This window comes from Schistocerca americana, chromosome 3 (assembly GCF_021461395.2).
Source record: "Schistocerca americana isolate TAMUIC-IGC-003095 chromosome 3, iqSchAmer2.1, whole genome shotgun sequence".
Lineage (NCBI taxonomy): Eukaryota > Metazoa > Arthropoda > Insecta > Orthoptera > Acrididae > Schistocerca > Schistocerca americana.
Genome location: NC_060121.1, coordinates 35,656,745 through 35,677,696, shown reverse-complemented (window position 1 = coordinate 35,677,696; position 20,952 = coordinate 35,656,745). Strand labels below are relative to the sequence as shown.

At 39.5% G+C, this 20,952-nt stretch overlaps 1 protein-coding gene across 3 annotated transcripts in view; it reads left to right on the top strand.

Moving 5' to 3' along the window:
* Positions 1 to 20,952, top strand: part of LOC124605189 (activated Cdc42 kinase Ack) — a 509,613-nt gene that overhangs the window by 30,528 nt on the left and 458,133 nt on the right. For 2 of the 3 annotated variants that reach the window (XM_047136704.1, XM_047136705.1), the window contains exon 2: positions 13,027 to 13,134. In XM_047136704.1, coding sequence (XP_046992660.1) covers positions 13,042 to 13,134 — 93 coding nt within the window. In that variant the 5' untranslated portion in view covers positions 13,027 to 13,041. Of the gene's footprint in view, positions 1 to 13,026; positions 13,135 to 20,952 lie in introns of those variants that run through there. The other variant, XM_047136706.1, reaches the window with a different exon arrangement.

Sequence of the window (20,952 nt, the reverse complement as noted above, 5' to 3'; positions counted from 1 at the left end):
CTCTACCACCTATACTTCAGGTCCATTCATGTAAACCTCCACGGTATACACTTAGGCCGCGGCTTCGCCTGGTCCTCGCACATGGCCCTAAGGACTTAGTTAATCCCATGGCTCTCCGCTGTCACTTTCTCTCGATTCTTGACATGTGCCGAGGCCACGGAGTGGTTTACACCGACGGCTCAATGGCTGATGATCACGTCGGCTTCACGTATGTCCAAAAGCTGCAGTGTTTCCGCTGCTGAGCTGGTGGCTATATCTCATGCTCTTGAGCACATTCTTTCATGCCCTGGGGAGTCATTTCTTCTGTGTACCAGACTCCTTGAGCAGCCTACAAGCTTTCGACCAGTGCTACCCCTGTCATCCTTTGGTAGCAACCATCCAGGAGTCCATCTATGCCCTGGAATGGTTCAGTCGTTCAGTGGTGTTTGTCTGGACCACAGATCATGTCAAAATCCCAGGCAATGAACTTGCCAACAGGCTGGCCAAACAGGCCACGTAGAAACCGCTTATGGAGATTGGTTTCTCTGCAACTGACCTGCGTTCAGTATTACATCGCTAGGTTTTGCGGCTTTGGGAGACGGAATGGCATAACCTCAGTACGCACAACAAACCGCATGCCATTAAGGAGACTACAAATGTGTGGAAGGCCTCTACGTGGGCCTTTCGCAGGGTCTCTGTGGGCTACACATTGGCCACGCTTGGGTGACACACGGCTACCTCATGCACCGTGATGACCCCCCTCAGTGTCGGTGTGGCACCAGGCTGACAGTGGCCCATATCTTGGTGCGCTGTCCTTCTTTGGCTGTCCTGCGATGCTTTGGGTGCCCTGTGATGGACTCTTCAGGTACCGAACTCGTTGCCATTAATTTTAGCTGACAACACCTCATCGGCTAATTTAGTTTTACATTTTATATGCGGCAGTGGATTTTATCATTCTATATAAGTTTTTGCACATGTCCTTTTGTCACTTTGCGTTCTTGACGCTAATGCTTTTAGGCTGGATGTTTTAATGTGTCTCAGAGTGGCTGGCATTTCCTTTTTCTCCTCGTGGTTGGCCAGCCACAGTCATCTGCTCTCTTGTTTTTATCCCTCCTACGTGTTTCTTGCTTCCCTCCGTGGTTTTCTTTTCCTGTTTTGTCCATAGTAGTATTGGCTGTCCTTCTGTCATTCTTCAGGTTCTTCCATTCTCCTGTTATTGTGCCGTGTCTCTCTTTTCTTCTTTCACTTGTGCAGTTATTTTACTAGGAACAAGGGACCGATGACCTCGCAGTTTGGTCCCCCCTCCCCTCCTCCTTTAAACCAACCAACTCAGATATTTGACATGACTCCGTTAAGCAGCACACTACAATACTGTATTCAAGCATTACAGGATTGTTTCTTCTACTCTTTTACGTTAATTTACATTTTTCTACATTTAGAGCAAGCTTCCACTCATCGCATCATATAGAATTTTATTTAAAAATTTCAAGCTACTCACATGTCTGAGAACCTGTTTTGTGTGCGTGGAAGATTTCCAGTGTACTTCTGGCTACCAGAAGTTCAGATCCTTATCAGACAAAAGCAAATCAACTAAGAAGAAAAATAGAGAGATACATTCTTCCTCCTCAATAGCAGCTGTATCCAAAAGCATCTCTCGGCTAACTACTTCTGTCACTAATCAATCCTCTAAATTAGAGACAGCTGATCAGCCAAATGAAGAAAACCCTATCACTGAAGAAGTAGTGGAGCAATGTCCTCCTGCTTTCAAACCCTGTAGTCCAATGCATGCGAAACTAGGTGCTCCAAAGCTGCCAAGGTGATTGTCGTCATTGCATCTGCAATCTTTAAACCATAAGTACATACAGCTGTCCTACTGTGGAATGTATGCGTCAATGTGTCATCAGCTAGCATTTGGCAGAACTGTAGCTGCTAGTGCTGTCACAATCCCCAGCTGTCATATGCCCACAAGAAAGGAAAATACCATCTCAAGAAAGCTATGATCTTTCATGCTTCACCCCAGTATGTTAAAACTTTCTCCTGAGAAGTGAACTCCAGTTCATGGATGATTTAATCATAAGATGAAATACATAGCCGCATCATTTCATTGAATGCCTGTTTGCGAGCCAATATTTCCTCTTTTTAACATCTGCTTAAACCTGTCGCTCGTTCTTACTGTAGCTTGGTGCCCAGCTCCTAACGCCTTTCTTACTGCTCAGCGACTGCAGGCCCCTCCCAGAGTCTGTGTGAGGTGCACGCTCTTGGCAGATAATCTGGTCCAGTTTAACAATGTTTCCCTCAATGTAGGCGAACCCACATTTCTTTCAGACTCTACACATTCATTGTCACACCTGCATCATTCCTTCAGCAGCATACAGTTTGCCTGATGTCTAGAGTGATTGCTCTCCCAGGCACACACTCAAGCGACCATTTCCTATGCATAATTTGCTTGCTGAATCATGTTTTTCTGTTTAAGAGGTTTAATCTCACGTTTTTGTAAGAGCAAATTTATTCGATCTGTAGTGCAGTAGTTGCTCATTTGTTTTGTTGACAAGCGTCCATTCATTTAACCCTTCCGTGACCGAATAATTTTTTGCTCAGTTTTTTAAATTTTTGTTTTGTATTTTGCTTAAGGAATAGCTTCTAAAGTGAAATGTATAAAAAGTGTTTGATTGCTATGACCAGTTTTTTTAATATTTTAAGTGGGACTTATGTGTCCCATTGGTCATTAGGTGGGAGTATTGCAAAGGTTTGGATAAAAAGAGAGCATAAGAGAGAACATTCAATTTCAGCTGCAACTTTTACAAAAAATAATTAATTTTTGTGACCAGTTTATACAAATACAAGGGTTATATTGCAAATGATGTTTGATGTTGATTTTACCAACGCCGATATCAGGAACATATATTTTCTATGAAATTCTTCGAAGCACCGATGTGCCCATTGAGAAACTTTGCATTGTATGCACATCATGTTGGTTCGTACTTCCTTTCGCTTTGTGCTGCAGAACCTGCAGCGTTTCCTTGTGTCTTTTACTGGGAAATGTTTTCCAGTTTGAAGGCGAACTTCATCTGGTTTGCTTTTGACACCCGGCTTGTTTCTTTTTTCTTCTTAGAAAATTTGGTCTTCTTCTTCTTTTGATTTCGTGAGCTGCTGTTAGTTGTCTGATAAGTGAAAGGCAAAAGGATAACTGCTTATGTCCTCCTCCATGCTTACAGTTCCACATTATGAAACTGTTAACAATTGCCAGGTCAATTACGAAAAAGAAAAGACGATGCCACCACTTAAGAGATCGCCTTCCAATTGCATATCTCTCATGCACCTGATCAAAGTGATCCATACCTGCCATAAATGTATTATACTCTGAAACTGCTTTAGGACAGAAGACCTCTGATGAAGTACCATCTCTGTTTTTCCTATTGACAAAGGTTACATCTTTTGGGCTATGATAATTACTTAGTATCGTCACAGTCTTGTTGCCTTGCCATTTTATTGCTGAGACACATCTCTTTGTTTTGAACATAAACTTCCCCCGTTGTAATTTGTCTTGTTTCTTCATCATACCTGGAAGTCCCTTCGTGTTTGTCCTCACTGTTCCAACTACAAAAAGTCCTCTTTCATTTAGCGACTTCATCAGATTGTACAACGTGAAGAGATTATCGAACACAATTAATCAGCGAGACTGCGTATGTGACTCAGTAAGATGGAACACAACATTTTCTCCCAAACTGAACGATGAGTCTTGGGTGTTCTTCTTTCCAGTATACACCTCAAACTGGGTTATGAAACCTGTTTTTGAATTGGCAAGACACCAAATTTTGTAACCTCATTTTACAGGTTTCATTGGAAGGTACTGCTTTATAGAAGAACACCCTTTGAATGGGACCATACTTTCATCAACAGCCATAATACTTGATGGAGTGTATACTTCTTTCAGATTGTTATTGACAGCATCAATTATTGGGCGTAATTTGTATAGTCAATCACAGCCAGCTTCACCTCTTGGTACTGCTGTAGTATTGTCATTGCAGTGAATGTTCTCAGTCAGTTTTTTGAATCTGGTTTTACCCTTTGGTTGATAAATGGTCGGTGGACCACTAGTGACTCAGCTCAGGCCGCCTATATATTCCCATTAGAATGTGAATGGCAGTAAAATATTTTATTTCTTCAACGTCAATATCTTTCCAATTGCAACTGGCCTGTCTTACCCTTTTACCTCTAGTAATGTTGTTACATATTTGAGTTGCATAGAGGTTAGTCTCATCTTTGACCTTCCTCAAACAATCATCAGTAAAAATTGTAAAAAATAATCTATTTCTTTATCATTTTGTCCAAAATCTAACTTTATATCTGCACTTCCATCAGGAGATGCTGATACGTTTTCAAAATAAGTTACGTTGTCAGTCCACTCTGTTTCAGTTTCATTGACATGTTCAGCCCCATTCTCTTGTTCTGCACACATAATAACTTCATTTGTAGTGTCATTGGTAATTTCAGCGACATTTTCTTTTACTGCACACACAATACCATCATTTTCAGCCACCTCCATTCTAGCACTGTCACCATTGTCGTGACGACCGTAGCTAGGTGACTCAGCCAATGTCCTAGATGGTGTAGTATCAATAGATGTACTATTAGATGCATCAAGGTGGATGAGTTCATCTGCAGTTTTATCATCACCTCCTTCCTCCGAAAGTTCTTCGTTATCAGGAAGCAAAAAGTAAAACTCAAGAAGTTCTTCATCTTCCAGACGTGACATTTCTAAAAAGGTCTGCAATTGGGCTAGCACACTGTATTGTGCAACAAATTATTGTTATTATTATTATTATTGTTATTTTTATCATTATTTTATGAAGACTTAAATGAGCCAAGTGATGTAGCATCACACAGAGAAAGAAATAAAGCCAAAATGTCTAATCTGTAACGAAATTATAAATAATATGTGGAACAAATATGTCCCACTGGCCATGCGACTGATATTTCATACAGTCAAAAACTAAAAACTATTTACCAAGTCACTCAAGTACATTTTACACTGAAATTCCACCTAATATTTACAAATAAATGACGAGAAACACACTAAATATGGTTATTATGCTTACCATGCTTATTTACAAAAGAAAAGTTGAAAAATATGCAAAAACTTTCACAGAAGCGATTAAACAAGTGCACTGCATCGAAAAAATTCCAGCAGAATGCAGCTGTTTGGCGGGAAGAAGTCTGTAATGGTTTCAAGTAGAAGTAGAAGTAGAAGTTTATTGTCTCACAACATACAGTTTCAAGCCATTGACTTAAAAGTACAGCAGACTCGTCAAAACACAAAAACTGATTTACAATTTTCCTTGTAATACCAATAATATAATATACAGTACTGAATAATTACTTAATTAAGCAATTAATATTTTTTCTTCAAAGTAACAAACTTTTAAGATTAACAGTCCTAAGTATTTGCTCTCTCCTGCTTAAATTTTCAGGTTGTCATTTATGAATTCTTCTACTGAATAGTAACATTTCTGCACTAGTTTCTCATCTAAGGATTTTTTTCAGTGTTTCTAAATTTATGGAGAGTAATTCTCTTCCTTTCACTTTGTTATAAATTTTCATACCCGTATAATGTGGAGTTTGAGCATAAAGTTTTAAACGGTGGGTGAGCGGCATAAAGTTATTTTGATTTCTGGTGTTCTAATCATGTTGAAAATGATTTGCTACAAATAAATCAGGGTTACTGTGTACAAAGATAATCAGCTCATATATGTATAATGAGGGAACACTTAGTATACTCAGATTTTTTAGGAGTGGGTGACATGATTTTCTTTGCTGTGCATTGTGCATATTTCTAATGATTGTTTTCTGAAGTTTTAGTAATCGACAAATATGGATTAAGTTACCCCAAAATACAATTGCATACCTTATTACTGACTCAAAGTAGCTGTGATATACTACTTTTCGTATGCCCATACTGGTAGCATTGTACAATTTATACTACCTTTCTTATGCCCATACTGGTAGCATTGTACAATATTCTCATTGCATATGCTAGTCTATTTAATTTATTTGCAAGGTACTGTATGTGTGACCCCCGTGATAGATTTTTATCTAGTTGCATTCCTAAGAATTTCACACAGCTAGCTTCCTGCAAATCCTGGTTTCTGTGACTGACCTGAATATCATTTAATTTTACCAGAGAAGGAAAGTTGGTACTCACCATATAGCGGAGATGCTGAGTCACAATAGGCACAACAAAAAAATTCACACAGTTATAGCTTTTGGCCATTAAGGCAGCCAGCAGCGCGCGAGCGCGAGCGCGCGCGCGCGCGCGCGCGCGCGCGCGCGCGCGCGCGCGTGCGCGCGCGCGCACACACACACACACACACACACACACACACACACACACACACACACAAAAAAAAAAGCACGTGTGCGCGCACACGCAAACGCAACTTGCACACTTGTATGTGTGTCTACTGCTGACAAAGGCCTTAATGGCCGAAAGCTGTAATTGTGTGAATCTTTTTGTTGTGCCTATCGATACTCAGCATCTCTGCTATATGGTGAGTAGCAATTTTCCTTCTCTGGTATTATTACATTCCATCCTGGATTTTCCATTGTTTGATATCATTTAATTTTGCTTGTTTTGTTTTAAATTGCATTAACTCAATCTTTTCCATGTTTAATTTTAACCCTTTTAAATCAAACCAGGTATATAAGTTTTCTGAAGTACTTGATACAGTTTGATTTTAACGATTGAAGATATCATCTGCAAATAAAACTGAATGACGCTTAATATTAAGTGACAGATCATTTATGTAGAACAAAAACAGAATGGGACCTAATACAGAACGTTGGGGTACTTCATGTGAAATTGTTTTCCATTTAAGTATAAATTCCTCTCTCTGATGTTATAACCACTCTTTTGTCTTCGGTTGGTTAGATAGGATTTAAACCATTCTAATACCGTGCCCCTAATTCCATACTTTTCCAGTTTACAGAGTAGCAAGGAGTGAGTCACGCTATCAAAGGCCTTTGATAGGTTACAAAAAATTCCTGTCATGCAGTGAATTGTCTAGAGACAAGCTAATTTTATCAACAAATTTATTTATAGCAGATATTGTGGTTTTGCCTTTTTGAAATCCATTCTGATTTTTTGAGATTATTTTAAATTTTTCTATGAAATTTTGAATTTGTGTGGTGACTACCTTCTCAAATATTTTTGACAGTGATGGAAGAAGTGAGATTGGGCGATAGTTTCTCATGTGTTCTTTTGTACCTTTTTTGAATAGTGGCTTTACTACATACTTCAGTGTGCTTGGAAAATAACCTTCTTGAAGGGACTGGTTAACTATTGTAGTTAGTGGCTGTGCTATTATTTTAGAGACTGTTTTTAACACTTTTGTTGGTATGTCATCCCATCCTGCTGATGTTTTACTTTTTAGTGACAGTATTACATTTTCTATATCTTTTACTGTAGTTTTTGTAAATGTACTGAAAGATTCACCATCAAGTTGCTCATTGTTGAAAAAATTTACCGTGTCTGGATACTCTGCTACATTGATATTAGATTTGTTTACATTTATAAAGAATTCATTAAACAATTCAGAAATTTGAGCAGGATTTACAATAGTTCCATCCTCTATTGTGATAGTTTCATCCTCTACCTGTGGCACCTGTTTCAGCTTTGATCACTGACCATAATGCCTTTGATTTATTTTCACTATCCAATATAAATCTATTATTTGCCAGTTCTTTAGCTGCCTTTACAATTTTTTTAAAAATGTTTTTGTAATCTTTTACATAAGTAACAAAATCAGAACTTTTATTATGTTTTAGTTCCCTATGTAGCAGTCTTTTTTTTTTGCACTCGAGATTTTTATTCCTTCGTAATCCAATTTACTTTATTTCCTACTTTTTTATGACGTACAGTAAGGGGGAAAGTTTCATTAAAAACGAGCAAGAATTTTTCCAAGAAAGTAGCAAAATTTTCAGAGCATGAAATACTATGATTTATAGACCACTCCACCTTATTTAATCGATGATAGAATAAGTTTATTTATTTATTTTTCTGAACTGGTGTTTGGTGTAGGTTTTCATCGAGCAAGGTTCTATTGTTTTTGGTAACTCCATAAACAGAGCGCAATGATCAGAAAGTCCTACATCTGAACAAAACTTATTTGCCTCATTATAAGTGTAATTGGTTAAAATATTATCTGTACATGTTGCAGACACTTCGGTTACTCGAGTGAAATCAGTGAAATTTGCGCTGAAACCTGATGTTTGAATCATACCAATGAATTTTGTTGAGTTATTGACGTCACTGGCTAGATCTATATTGACATCAGCGGTTATTATGACTCCTTTCTTGGTTTCTTTTTGAAGTTTTTGCAATAGACACTGGAATTTTGACAAAAAAAGGTTTCATTATTTGTGCATGTGCACCTGGAATTCTGTACACAGATAAATTTACAGTATTTTGCCCTAACTCTACGCAGCAGCTTTCAAATGTACATTTTTCCTAATGGAATCGAAATAGAGTCTTGCTCTACATTCCATTGATCTTTCTACTAGTATGCACGATCCTCCTTGAGTTAAATTACTTCTACAAAAGTTGCTGGCAACATAAAAATTATAAAGGTTATTTAAGCTTTTGATCTATCCTTTGTAAGCCGTTGTTCATTCAAGCATACAATCTTGATCTTTGATATATCTGACAAAATGATTTTCGAGTCGTTAAGTTTTGTTTCTCTGCCATTTGTGTTATTTGAACTTAACCCATTTATGTTCAAGTGCATTGCGAATGTATTGTTACTTTTTTGAATATTCCTAATGGCATTTGGTTTGAAACGCTGTTTGTGTATTTTCGTTTGAACTTCGTTATCGATTTTTACGCCCCCATCTTTACATACTAGTTTCCCTTATTAAGTATGATCTTACATATATCATTATACATACTGCTGAATGTTGCCGATCCTAGTGTGTTTAGATGCTTCTAGTATATGGCAGCACACTACAGATGTGAGTTTCTGTTGTCCCCTTGGTCGTGAAGCACAAAAAAGTGAAGTGGGACACACATGTCCCGTGGGTTGTGAAAGGGTTAATAAGCCAGTCAGTGAGGCTCCAACTCTCGCCTGATAAACATCTACAGAGCGGTGAGTTAAGCGTTTCTTTTTCTGTCTTTTCATCATAGTGTATTTATTAAATTTTATGCTTGTTTCCATTCAGGAGGTGTAAGCTTGCATTTTGTAAGTGTAAATTTGGGCAGTCTGTAGCACAGTTTTCATTTCTTCTAATCACCCAGCTACATAGCTCATTAAGGCATCATCATTGCAAGGGTAGCAAGTTGTGTATCTATATCTGCTTTTATAGTTTACTTCTTCAATCAGTCTTGCTGGTTTGAGTGGGGCATATGCATGCTGTGTGCAGATGCAGGAGGAGCTGGCCACAGTTTGTGAACAGCTGAAAGCACTTTTGGCTACAGTCAGTCACATTCAGGCTGCTGCCTTTGGGCGTAGCTGTAGCTGAGAATCTGCTGCATTACACGGGACACCTCAGGTGTCGCTTGTTTTGCCCAGGGGCTCTGTTACTGAGGCAACTCATAGTGTACTGGATGCAATGGATCTGCCCTCACAGCAGAGTAAGGGGCGAGTGGTAATGCATACATATCGCTGGAGGTGGAGGGCCAATGTTTGAGACTCGTTATCTGGCCTTGCTCATTCACTGTGTGATTGGACAGGTCGTCTCTCCTTCAGCAGGGTCCAAGCAGGCGCACAGGGGAGGAGTTTACTACTTACTGGGAGCTCCAGTGATAGGCACATTATGGAGCCCCTTAGGCAGATAGTGTTCAGGGGTGGAAAGGAAGCCAATGTACACTTGGTATACCTGCTGAGAGGCCTCATCCAAGAGGTGGAGGCAGGCTAGCCTGCAACTATCAAGCGTAGAGGTTGCAGTCATCACCGACGACATCTGCTGCAAGAGTTTTGAGCCCATCCTCAGTTCATACAGGTAGCAGGTGGAAGTGGTGAAGGCTGCTGGCCTCGTGTGGGGTGCAAACAGAGCTACCAGTTTGTAGCACTTTTCCCAGGGGCCCTTTGTTTTGAGACAAGCAGAGTGTCTCAACCAAAGGATTCGTCGACTCTGAGACAGTCTTGTCTGGAGATTTCTAACACTGCATTATTGCCTGGGGATTTGTAGGACTCCTCTTGATAGGTCAGGAATGCACTACATAAAGGAAGCAGCTACTTGGGTAGTAGAGTACTTGGGGAGTGCATGTGAGGGTTTCTTATGCTATGCAGTAGTTTGAAGTATTCTGATGAAAACTCGCTGGTTGGTATGCAGTATTCAGACTAAAGACACTTTGACTGTCAAAATTGTGTTAGTAAATTGAAGTATTTGTAACAAAGTTCCCGAATTTACTGTCCTCCAGGACTGTCTTCTCTTGAGACCGAGAGCTGGCTGAAACCTAAAGTGGAAAGCTCAGAGATATTTAGCGAGTCATGGAATGTATATCAGAAAGACAGATAAGAGGCCCTAGGAGGGGGAGCGTTCATCACAGTTGACAAAAATGTTGTCTCTATTCAGGTCGAAGTTGAGTGTAATAGTGAAGTCATCTGATTGTGTATAATAGGTCTAGGTGAAACCAAGCTAATTGTTGGGTGTTTTTGCCAGCCACCTGATTCTGCTGTGGCAGTTCTAGAGTCATTCAAAGAATGTCTGTGGTAAATACCTAGATCATGCATTACTAATTGGAGACAACTTGAACTTACAGTGTGTAGACTGGTTGTATATGGATTCATTGCAGGGTACAGATACATTCATGCCAAGTACTTTTGAACACAGTTTTCTGAAAACTGTCTTGAGCAGCTAGTTTGGCAGCCCACACACAATGGAAATGTCGTAGACTTTGTAGCTACAAGTAGGCCAGACCTTGTCAACAATGTCATTATAGAAAAGGGAATTAGTGAATGTGATATTGTACCAGCTGTGGTTACGAAGGTTTAGAAATCAGTTAAGAAGGATAGGAGAGTGTTTCTGCTAGAAAGAGCAGATAAGCATTTGTTAGCACCTCACTTAGATAGTGAATTGACATCACTTAGTTCCGATACCCTGAACTTAGAGGAGTTATGCGCAAAGTTTAAGCAGTTTGTAAATCATGGTCTGGAGAATTATATACAAATTTCCATCATGTTGGAGTAGCTTGGGTCAGCAACATCTGTTAATCAATAGAACTAAAAGCCAGTCCAGGTTGCAAATATTTTACTTTTTTTTCATTTGATGACTAGTTTCGGGCTGTAACCCATTTTCAAATCAACGTAACGAAGTCAAAAAGGGAGTTTCCAAAGATTTAATGTACATTATATATTTTTTGTCATCTTCATGCTATTTTCGACTTTGTTATGTTGATTTGAAAATATATCGCAGCCCAAAACTAGTCATCTAATGAATAAAAAGTAAAATATTTGCGACTTGGACTGGTCTTCTGTTCTGTTGGAGATTTATATGCCTAGTAAGTGGATTAAGGATGGCAAAGACCCACTGTAGTTTAATAACAAGAGTTGTAAAATGCTGAGGAAGCAGAGGTTGTTGCACTCTCTGTTCAAAAGAGAACAAGCTAATAATGACAGGCAAAGGTTAGTAAAGATTTTCATGCATCTATGATAGATCAATGTGTGAAGCATACAACTACTACCACCGTCATACTTTAGCAACAGCTCTGGCAGAGAACCCGAAAAAATTCCAGTCCTATGTAAAATCACTGAGCAGGTCTGAGGGTTCCATTCAGTCACTTGTTGACTGGTTTGATGTGGCAGTTGAAGATACCAAAACGAAAGCCAAAGTTTTAAATTTCACATTCATTTGCATGGGAGAATTGTATAAATATACTGTTATTTGACCACTGGACAGACTCCCATATGGATGACATAGTAATAAGCATCCCTTGCATAGAGAAACAACTGGAGGAGTTGAAAACAAATAAGTTACCGGGTCCGGATGGAAACCCACTTCTGCTTTTCAATACACCCCACCAGTCTGCCTTGGGCTCTCTCCCCGCCCATACACCATCCCTCCCCCACTCCTGATTGCTGCTTGCATCCCAGGTGTTGTTGCATTCCAGACAGAGATGCTGGATTTGGCAATTGTGTGATGAAGTGTGCTTTCCTTTGTGTGTGTGTGTGTGTGTGTGTGTGAGATGAAAGCTGTGGCTGAAAGCTATATGTAAGTGACTTTTAATTGTGTCTGTCTGCAACTTGACATGTCTTCTCTACTACAAGTAGCAATCTGTCTTTTCCTGAATTGTTGTTATTCCTACTTGTAGTTTCCATTGTTTATTAGAGATAACTCCTCTTCATTCAGTTGAGCTACAGTTTCTTCTTTTCTATTAACAGCTGTGCAAAAGTTTACTTGAATTCCTAATTGGAGGCTGAGGAGAAATGCTGATTGACTATGCAGATATTACCAAAACCATTCAAACACAACTTTGTGCTAGCAGCAGTCAGTCAATATTTAGTTCCCCTGCATCCAGCTCTAAGTATTTATGTAAATAAGCTATGGTCAGTTTTTCTGAATCAAATTGCAGCTTGCTTTCGGCCATTATCGTCTTTTGTTGTATCTGTGTGAAATTGGTGTGTGTGTGTGTGTGTGTGTGTGTGTGTGTGTGTGTGAGTGACACAGAGAGAGAGAGAGAGAGAGAGAGAGAGAGAGAGGGGGGGGAGGGAGAGAGAGAGAGAGAGAGAGAGAGAGAGAGAGAGAGAGAGAGAGAGAGATTTCCAACAAATATGTTCTTACTTTCTTTCACTTTTACTTCTCCACTGAGTTAGAACTGTTTTGCAAAATGCCACTGATTTTACCCTTATGAAGCACCTGTAATATTTTGTTGACCACTGACATTGAAAAGATGATAATCGTTACATGAGAATACAGGGATTTAAACTTAGCCTTGTGTTAGGTATGTCATATGGTTTGATTTCTTATTAAGATAACATTATCACCAATACATTATAACTTACAACACAAGTAACTTGCTGCTTTCTGAAATACCTTTTTTTCCTATCTGTTTAGCATGTTACCAACACAATGGCGAGTGAAGATGGTATTGAGTGGCTGTATGAACTTCTCCAGGATGTCCAGTTGGAACAGTTTGCGTCAAGAATCAGAGATGATTTGCAGGTACAAATTAATCACTTTTTCTGCTGAATGCCATTTGTTTTCAGATCAGTTACGTGAGTGCCATTTATTGAAGATCTTTAATTTGTACCATATTTACTTGAGTATAAGATGATCTGCCCCTTTTTTTACTAAGAGGGTCCTAGAAAAATTTAAATGTATTCTAACTAAAAAAAATTACAAACTTTTATTGATGCAAAGGATTACACTTTTCTAAATTTATATCATTTATTGATTGTCTACATTTTAATAATACAAAGTGAAATAAACAAAAAAAAATTGTTTGCATTAGGTTTTATCTTCACTGCCTTTCTTGTTTGCTTAGCCTGTTGTCTGGTATCTCTATTTTGATTCTTCATCATCGTCGTGATAACAGGACAGCTGTAAACCTCATATCTCTGTTGCTACAAATATTTGGCTTTCTTTTCCAAATATGTTGCGATTTCTGAGGTAGTGCTTACGGTAGGACTCGAACATAGCTCCCCCCCCTCCCTCCCCTCCCTGCCCACTCTTGCACCTTATAGTGATCAGTGACAGTATTTCTGTACGAAACATGTAAGAACACCACTGCCCCCCATGTAGCCTTTAGCATCTTCTGCAGAAATGTATGCTGTCATTGAGTATTTGTCCAATTTGAAAGTCAGTTTGATTCTGAGTGCAAAGGGATTCAGGCAATTGGCAGTTTAAACATGCTGAATGTTCATAAAAAATGAAAGTACACAGTATACAGTCTCTATTTGGCTGCACAATGAAATTTCTGCCTGCTCAACACTCCACTCCCCTCCCCTCCCCTCACTCACCATAGTTCTCAGCCAAGCTGGGTCACTGTTTCTCTTCCAATTTTCTGTAGCTAGGGATATGCTTGAGCGATAGTGAAACAGGGGTGGCAAAATCTTCTAGGGTGCAGATCGTATGTAACAGCAACAACTAATAGATAAACAAAAGTTCATACTCGCTGTTTAGTCCAATTGTTGAAGTTTTCATCGTCCTTCGATGTAGTGATTTCTTTTTGTACTCTCTCCACAACAGGTCTTTCTGCTGTAATTTATTCCATGACTATTATTACAGTCTATTTTATATGATTTACTTCATTCTGGAATAATTTTCCTTTTCGTTTAACCTGAATGTTCTCATCTTTCTCTAATGCCGATTAATGAATGGTAACAATTTTCTCTGGCATTCTAATATGTGTAGAGTTACTGGATTTCTCATTTGCAACCCACTTAGTAAATCATTAGTGTCTCTTAACAAAATAAAATATTAACTTGGGCTCAGAATCAAGCAATGCTTTTCAAAGCACAAGATTTTTGCCTTTACCTACTTAAAAAGCAGCACAAATTTGTGCATACAGAATCCATACATATATCAGAAATTTTGTTGTAAACCCATTTAAATACACCAAAGGTTTGTAGATTGATAGTAGTTAATGTTATTTCCTCCTGTGTTTCAAAAAACTTGTCAGTTTTTAAACGGAGCATTATGTCGTTGTAGTGGCTAGTTCATAGTTTCTCGCGTATCCCTTGCTCTAGTGCCGAAAGTCAAATGTCACCTGATTGTTCGAGCAAAGTCGATACTTTATGTAGCGCTTCGGCATATCGATGAATCTCGAGCCTGTTTGAATGCAAATATTATTTAGTATGCCCTATTCTTTGGGATTGTTCAAAATAAAATTGTACAAAACCTCAGTACCCAAATCTTCATCTTGAATGTAAGATGAACGCTAATTTATGGGCTCTCACATGCTCAATATATTTTCAAACTGGCAATACATTGACCATCTGAGGGTGCATATTGCTGTATTGTCAATCCTACAAATATTAATGACCATTATTGATGGACCTCAAAATATTCTCAGTCTTGTCAAACCATGCTGAACATGTGAAGTCAAATATTGACAGTTTGATAATATCCTCCATTCAGATGTTAACGGAACTTCAGGAACCATCCACACAGCATTAGTGTTGACTATTTATCTTTTCAATTTGATGCATTGTATATCATACATTAGATTTAATTTTTAAGGAGTCTTTTAACACAAAAGAATTTTAAGACGCCTATGCAAGGGTAATCATGAGATTTCTCTATGACATTTCTTTCTTCTTTAATTTGAAAATATGGTATGGATTGTTGTGTTACATAGCAGTTTTGAAAACACTTCCATTTAAAAAAATATGTCGTATATCTGCAGTGATTAGTAAGACATCTACAAAATGTGTATTAGTTTCACCAGGTTATCACAAAGCATAAAAAAGGTTAATGTTAATTTCCTGAACAGGTGGATATAGTTACTTCACAGGTTTTCACAGAATTTTGCTAGTTGTGCATGCTTATATTGCAGAACTAAAATTTGAGCATTAGGATGAGAGGTCTGTTGCCAGACATGTCTATGTTACTCCTAATCTCTTGTGAATGTGATTGCCTCTCTCCCTAATGTATTTTGCTTCTCTATTTTATCTCATGTCAACACTAATAACTTGTCGTACAATGCAGAACTCATTGGAAAGTGATATATCAAAAGTTTTGGGTCTGTGATTCTGATTTGTCAGTAAATTAAAATGTGATCAGTCATTTCTTTTTAGCTATGGCTGATATAACTGCAGCACATGATTTCTTTTGGGTGTTTGAGATCTTAACTTTGTCAAACCATGTTGTCAGCTGACAGTTTTTGTCAATGCTATTGATAGTGTGACATCACTTCAATATATTTAAGTTTTGACAAACCAGTTTTCTCCATAAATACGGAACCTGTAGAGGTCCCTTTAGTCCGTTAGATGCCCCTTAGATTGTCATCCGTGGAGAGTGAAATGAGACGCCAGGACAACAGTAGATTTGTTCAGTTAACTTCTTTATTCGAGTCCTCGACCACAGTACATCCAGAACAGCTAGGTGGAGGCATCCAGTTGTGTCTCATGCTAAACAATAACATCCGGCATTGCTGGTAGTGGAAAGAGAGGGTCTGAGCACGGCATCACTTTAATGCCGCTGTCAGTGACGTCGCCAGCTGCAACTGTGATGACACCATGGTGGTGCATCTGATGCTGGCTATTACCTCTCTTCAGCAAGCAGGTGGCTCCCTGCTCCAGCTGTGGCTTGTCATGACTCGAGGTAGTCTGCCCTATCTCGTGGTCAAATAGCCGACCCTGTACTGCATTCCAGGGTGTCGCTCTGGGTGTCACAGGCTTGTGGTGTAGGCTGTGATACTGAGAAGAGAATATTTTAGTACATGAATAGCTGAGCAGTTGTATGCTCCAGAGTATGATTGCTTAGGTCTCAAGGTATGTACTCTAAACACATCCATCATGGCAAGTGAGGAAAGGCTTCTGTCCTTCCACTAACGTGTTGCAGCATTGGCTGTTGCTTACTGTGCCCAGCTGGCAATGTTTTGCAACACATTCTAACCTAGTTTTGCTTCGCAGTGTATAACACTCTTGCCTTTGTATGGCTGATTCTGTTGCAACTCTCTTCCACCGTGGTGGATTTTATGACAAGAATATGGCAGATATGCTACACTGCCTTCCTTTTTATCAAGATCTGGTCCCTCAGTTTGACCAAACTAGATGATCCTTTACACTAGAGTTCTTGGTGAATGGTCCTGCTTTGCTTCTTTTAAGAATTATTCTAGCAGTTGGTGTCCTTAACCCTATCACTTCATCTCATATATTTGTACAGGACCCTTTGCCCTGCCCCTTAACTCCAACACAATGGGACTTACTTCATTTCTAGACTTCTTGCACATTAACGTCTCTCTCTTCCCAATTTACTAGCTACAGTGAATAACTTATCCTTAATACACCCCCCCCCCCCCCCCCCCCACACACACACACCCCATCCCATGTATTCATTTTCCTTCTGCTGCTTTTATGATCAGGGTATCCAGTCCACCGCAATCAGAATGACAGATGAATCTGAACTGTCTTGTGCTGCTTACGAAAGGAGGACTATGCCCAGCAGAACAAGTGCGGCTGTGGTGATATGACAATAGTCAGTGTCGTTTCTCTCTGTCACTTGCTTTCCTGATAGAAATTTATGTGCTAAGGAGGCTTGTCTCTTCTGCCAGTTCAGAAGCGTTTGTACATTGCTTTCATTCTGCCCTTTGAGTTTGATTTAAGCTGGTTTTATTTGTGGCTCCTCTAGCTAATACAGATGAGGCTGCAACATAGTCAGGTGAGTTATCCCTGATATCACGGGGGGTAGGAGGAAATTAGGCACCAGAATCTTGCATGCTCTTCCATTTAATAACAAACCACTGCCATTTAGTTCTAATCTCCTTGCTGATGTAACCTACTCTGCTGCTCGAAAAACTAGCAATACTACCATTAAAGGCAGAGTACAGCTAATGCACCCCACCTGCTGAAAGTACAATTCTGGCCTGATCACTTCTTTATTGCATTCTCTTACCCCGTTTTGTCCCATTAGCAATTTCGTTGTGCAGGAATCGTGCCCCTCTCATATTAGTATATTTGGACAGACTGCGATTTCCCGTAGGCATTTATGTAACATTGCTTCCTCCATTTCTACATATCTTCCCTTGTCTTTTGCAACTAATAATAGTCGCTGCGTTTTTACTCCTACAAAATTCTTCAGTATCCCTCACTGGAAAGGATACACATGACCTATGTAGCACTTATGATGTACTTGTTTCCTTGCTACTGGTATTGAAATGGAAATGCAAAGCTTCACTCAATCAGTTGCCCCATTGCTGTGGCCACTTTGTAATGAAAAGGTAAGTTTTTGCACTTGGGTTTTAAACTGACCTGTTTTTCTTTACTTTCTTTAGACCGTATAAATGCTGATCCTGCAACAACAAGTTTACACCTGACTGACCTCTTGCAGCCTATTGTATAGCCAACAGCATATTGCCAAGCAATATCTTTAGGGACTGCAGCCATTTTGTCATTGCTGCTTCCCTATCAAAGATTTCTATTGTAGTCTGTAATTCCCTCACATTCTGATTAACTACCTCTTCTGGCATACGGCATTACTTCTCCAGTCAGTTGTCGTAGCAGTTGTGTGTTGTTCAATATGTCCTCCTCTAAACTTGCAGTCGGTGTAGTGTGCCAATCACTCGTGGCTTTGCTTCCTTTTGCCCACTGCTTAACCTATTCTATGGTGTTGTACACTCTTCGAATGTCTTAGTCATCAGAAGCACCAAGTATTGTTTTCATAAGCGTGTGTGGAATAACTGCCAGTACCCGAGTCATCTCATTCCTTAATTGCTCGTACACTCCATGTATGCTCTCAAATACCCCAGCAGTTCCTTTGAGGAGCCCCTGCCTTTTCATTTCCGGATGGAATTTGTCAAATTTTTATTCCAATCTTTTCACTTTTTTAAGCATCTCCCGTGTGCTGAATACCATCTCTCTCACCCAGTGATGACTGACGATCACTAAGTCTTCCTGCTTGGTGAACAGCACTCCCCCTCACAGGTGCTGCCACATCTCCTATCCCTGGAATAACTTTCAGACTCCCTCAAAAAGGTTTCAGCTGTCCTACATGCACAATTGTCGTTCTTGTCGGCAATTGAATCTTTACTTTACTGTTGATGTAGTCTGTACCACTTCGTTATAGCCCCTCGTACTGTGTAAAAAAACTTCTTTGTCTTTCCCTCTTCGGTGCGCTTCTTCCTCTTTCTCCAGAGCTCATGTATTGATTGCGCCCCCCCCCCCCCCCCCCTCGCCACTCGTACTCTGTTCCAAATTTTCCTAACCACTCTGGCAAACTCCTTTCTTCTTCATTTTCAATATGTCGAACAGTGATGGCGTTTTACAACCATATACTGCTCCGTATAGCCATAATCCTGTATTCATATGCTACCTTTAGTTGTAGGTGGAAATAACATACATCAGACGGACATCCCAGTTGGTGTGATGAGAGTTAACGTAGTATCTGAGCATCTTCCTGAATGTCCTATGCACTTTCGCAGTTCTTCCATTGGCTTCTGGATGGAGAGAACTTAACCTTAACTTCTTCACATTCAATAATTTACATAATTCCTCAACAAGATCTGACATGAAGTTCATTCTCTGGTCTGTTAGTATTGTTTCAGGCACTCCAAACTTCAGCATAGAATTATTCACAAATGCTTGTGCCATTGTTGCTGCCTGCTTATTTGTCATCACGACCATTTGTGTGTATCTTGAAGAATGATCTATGATTCTGAGTAGGTACTTATTCCTTGCAGGTGTTTTATTGAAAGGATCTAAAACATCAACCCCAGACATTCGAATGTTGCTAATGCTTCAGGAATGGAAAACTGCACAAGGAGAAGATTGTGAACATATGCAGTACTTTAAGCAGTCATAGTTTTGTACACAGGGTGGGTTGCTATGCAGAGAAACCAAGTAGGGACCACAGGTAGTGGTACCAATAAAGCTAAGGAATAGAGTGCTACAAGCAGTTCCCAATCACATATTGGCGGAGATTGCAGCTCTACCAACAGAAGGTACTCTTCTTAGACACAAATCCACTCTCAGTTCACACTGTATGCAATTCCGCTCATACTGGTTTATGTCCGTCTGCCTATTCCTCCATGAATACCTGTTCGCTAACTTTCTGTTGGTAGAGCTGCAATCTCCGCCAATATGTGATTGGGAACTGTTTGTAGCACTCTATACCTTAGCTTTATTGGTACCACTACCTGTGGTCCCTACTTGGTTTCTCTGCATAGCAACCCACCCTGTGTACAAAACTATGACTGCTTAAAGTACTGCTTATGTTCACAATCTTCTCCTTGTGCAGTTTGCCATTCCTCGTGCTCATTGCACCCAAGAGGTAATACTAGTACGTTTCTACTTAAGGCATCTGCATTTCCATGCTTCATCCCAGGTTTATGCATGACATTGAAATCAAATTCACTTACTCTTAATGCCCATCCTTTAACCTGATCAACCATTTTAATGCAGGATGACCTGTTATTACTCTGAACTTTTTACTCGACCGATAACATTTGAAACAGGTAATTCCATAAATAAGGCTTAACATCTCTTTCTCCATTGTGGAATACTTGCTTTCCACAGAATTTAGTTCTCTTAATGAGTAAGCTGCTGGATGTTCTACATATTCCACCTCCTGTGACAACACACAGCCTAGTGCATGGTTTGATGCATCACATGATAAAACAAATTCTCTATTAAAACCTGAAAATACCAATATTGGACAAAATGGTAAAGAATCTTTTTGCTCCTCAAAAGCTTGGTGACACTCTTTTGACCACCCAGATTTAGTAACTTTTAAAAAAAAATTGTGTCAGTGGTCTAGCAATATTGTTAATTGCTGCATATGCTGTTCCATATCACTCAATGACACAGGCAAAAAGGAATACAAACATCTCAAAAATGAGATCGACAGGAAGTGCAAAATGGCTAAGCAGGGGTGGCCAGAAGACAAATGTAAGGATGTAGAGGTTTATCTCACTAGGGGTAAGATAGATATTGCCTACAGGAAAATTAAAGAGACCTTTGGAGAAAAGAGAACCGCTTGCATGAATATCAAGAGCTCAGATGGAAACCCAGTTCAAAGTAAAGAAGGGAAAGCAGAGAGGTGGAAGGAGTATATAGAGGGTCTATACAAGGGCGATGTGCTTGAGGACAATGTTATGTACTTGAGGACAATATTAAGGAAATGGAAGAGGATGTAGATGAAGATGAAATGGGAGATGTGATACTGCGTGAAGAGCTTGACTGAGCACTGAAAGACCTGAGTCGAAACAAGGCCCCAGGAGTAGACAACATTCCATTAGAGCTACTGACGGCCTTGGGAGAGCCAGTCCTGACAAAACTCTACCATCTGGTGAGCAAGATGTATGAGACAGGCGAAATACCC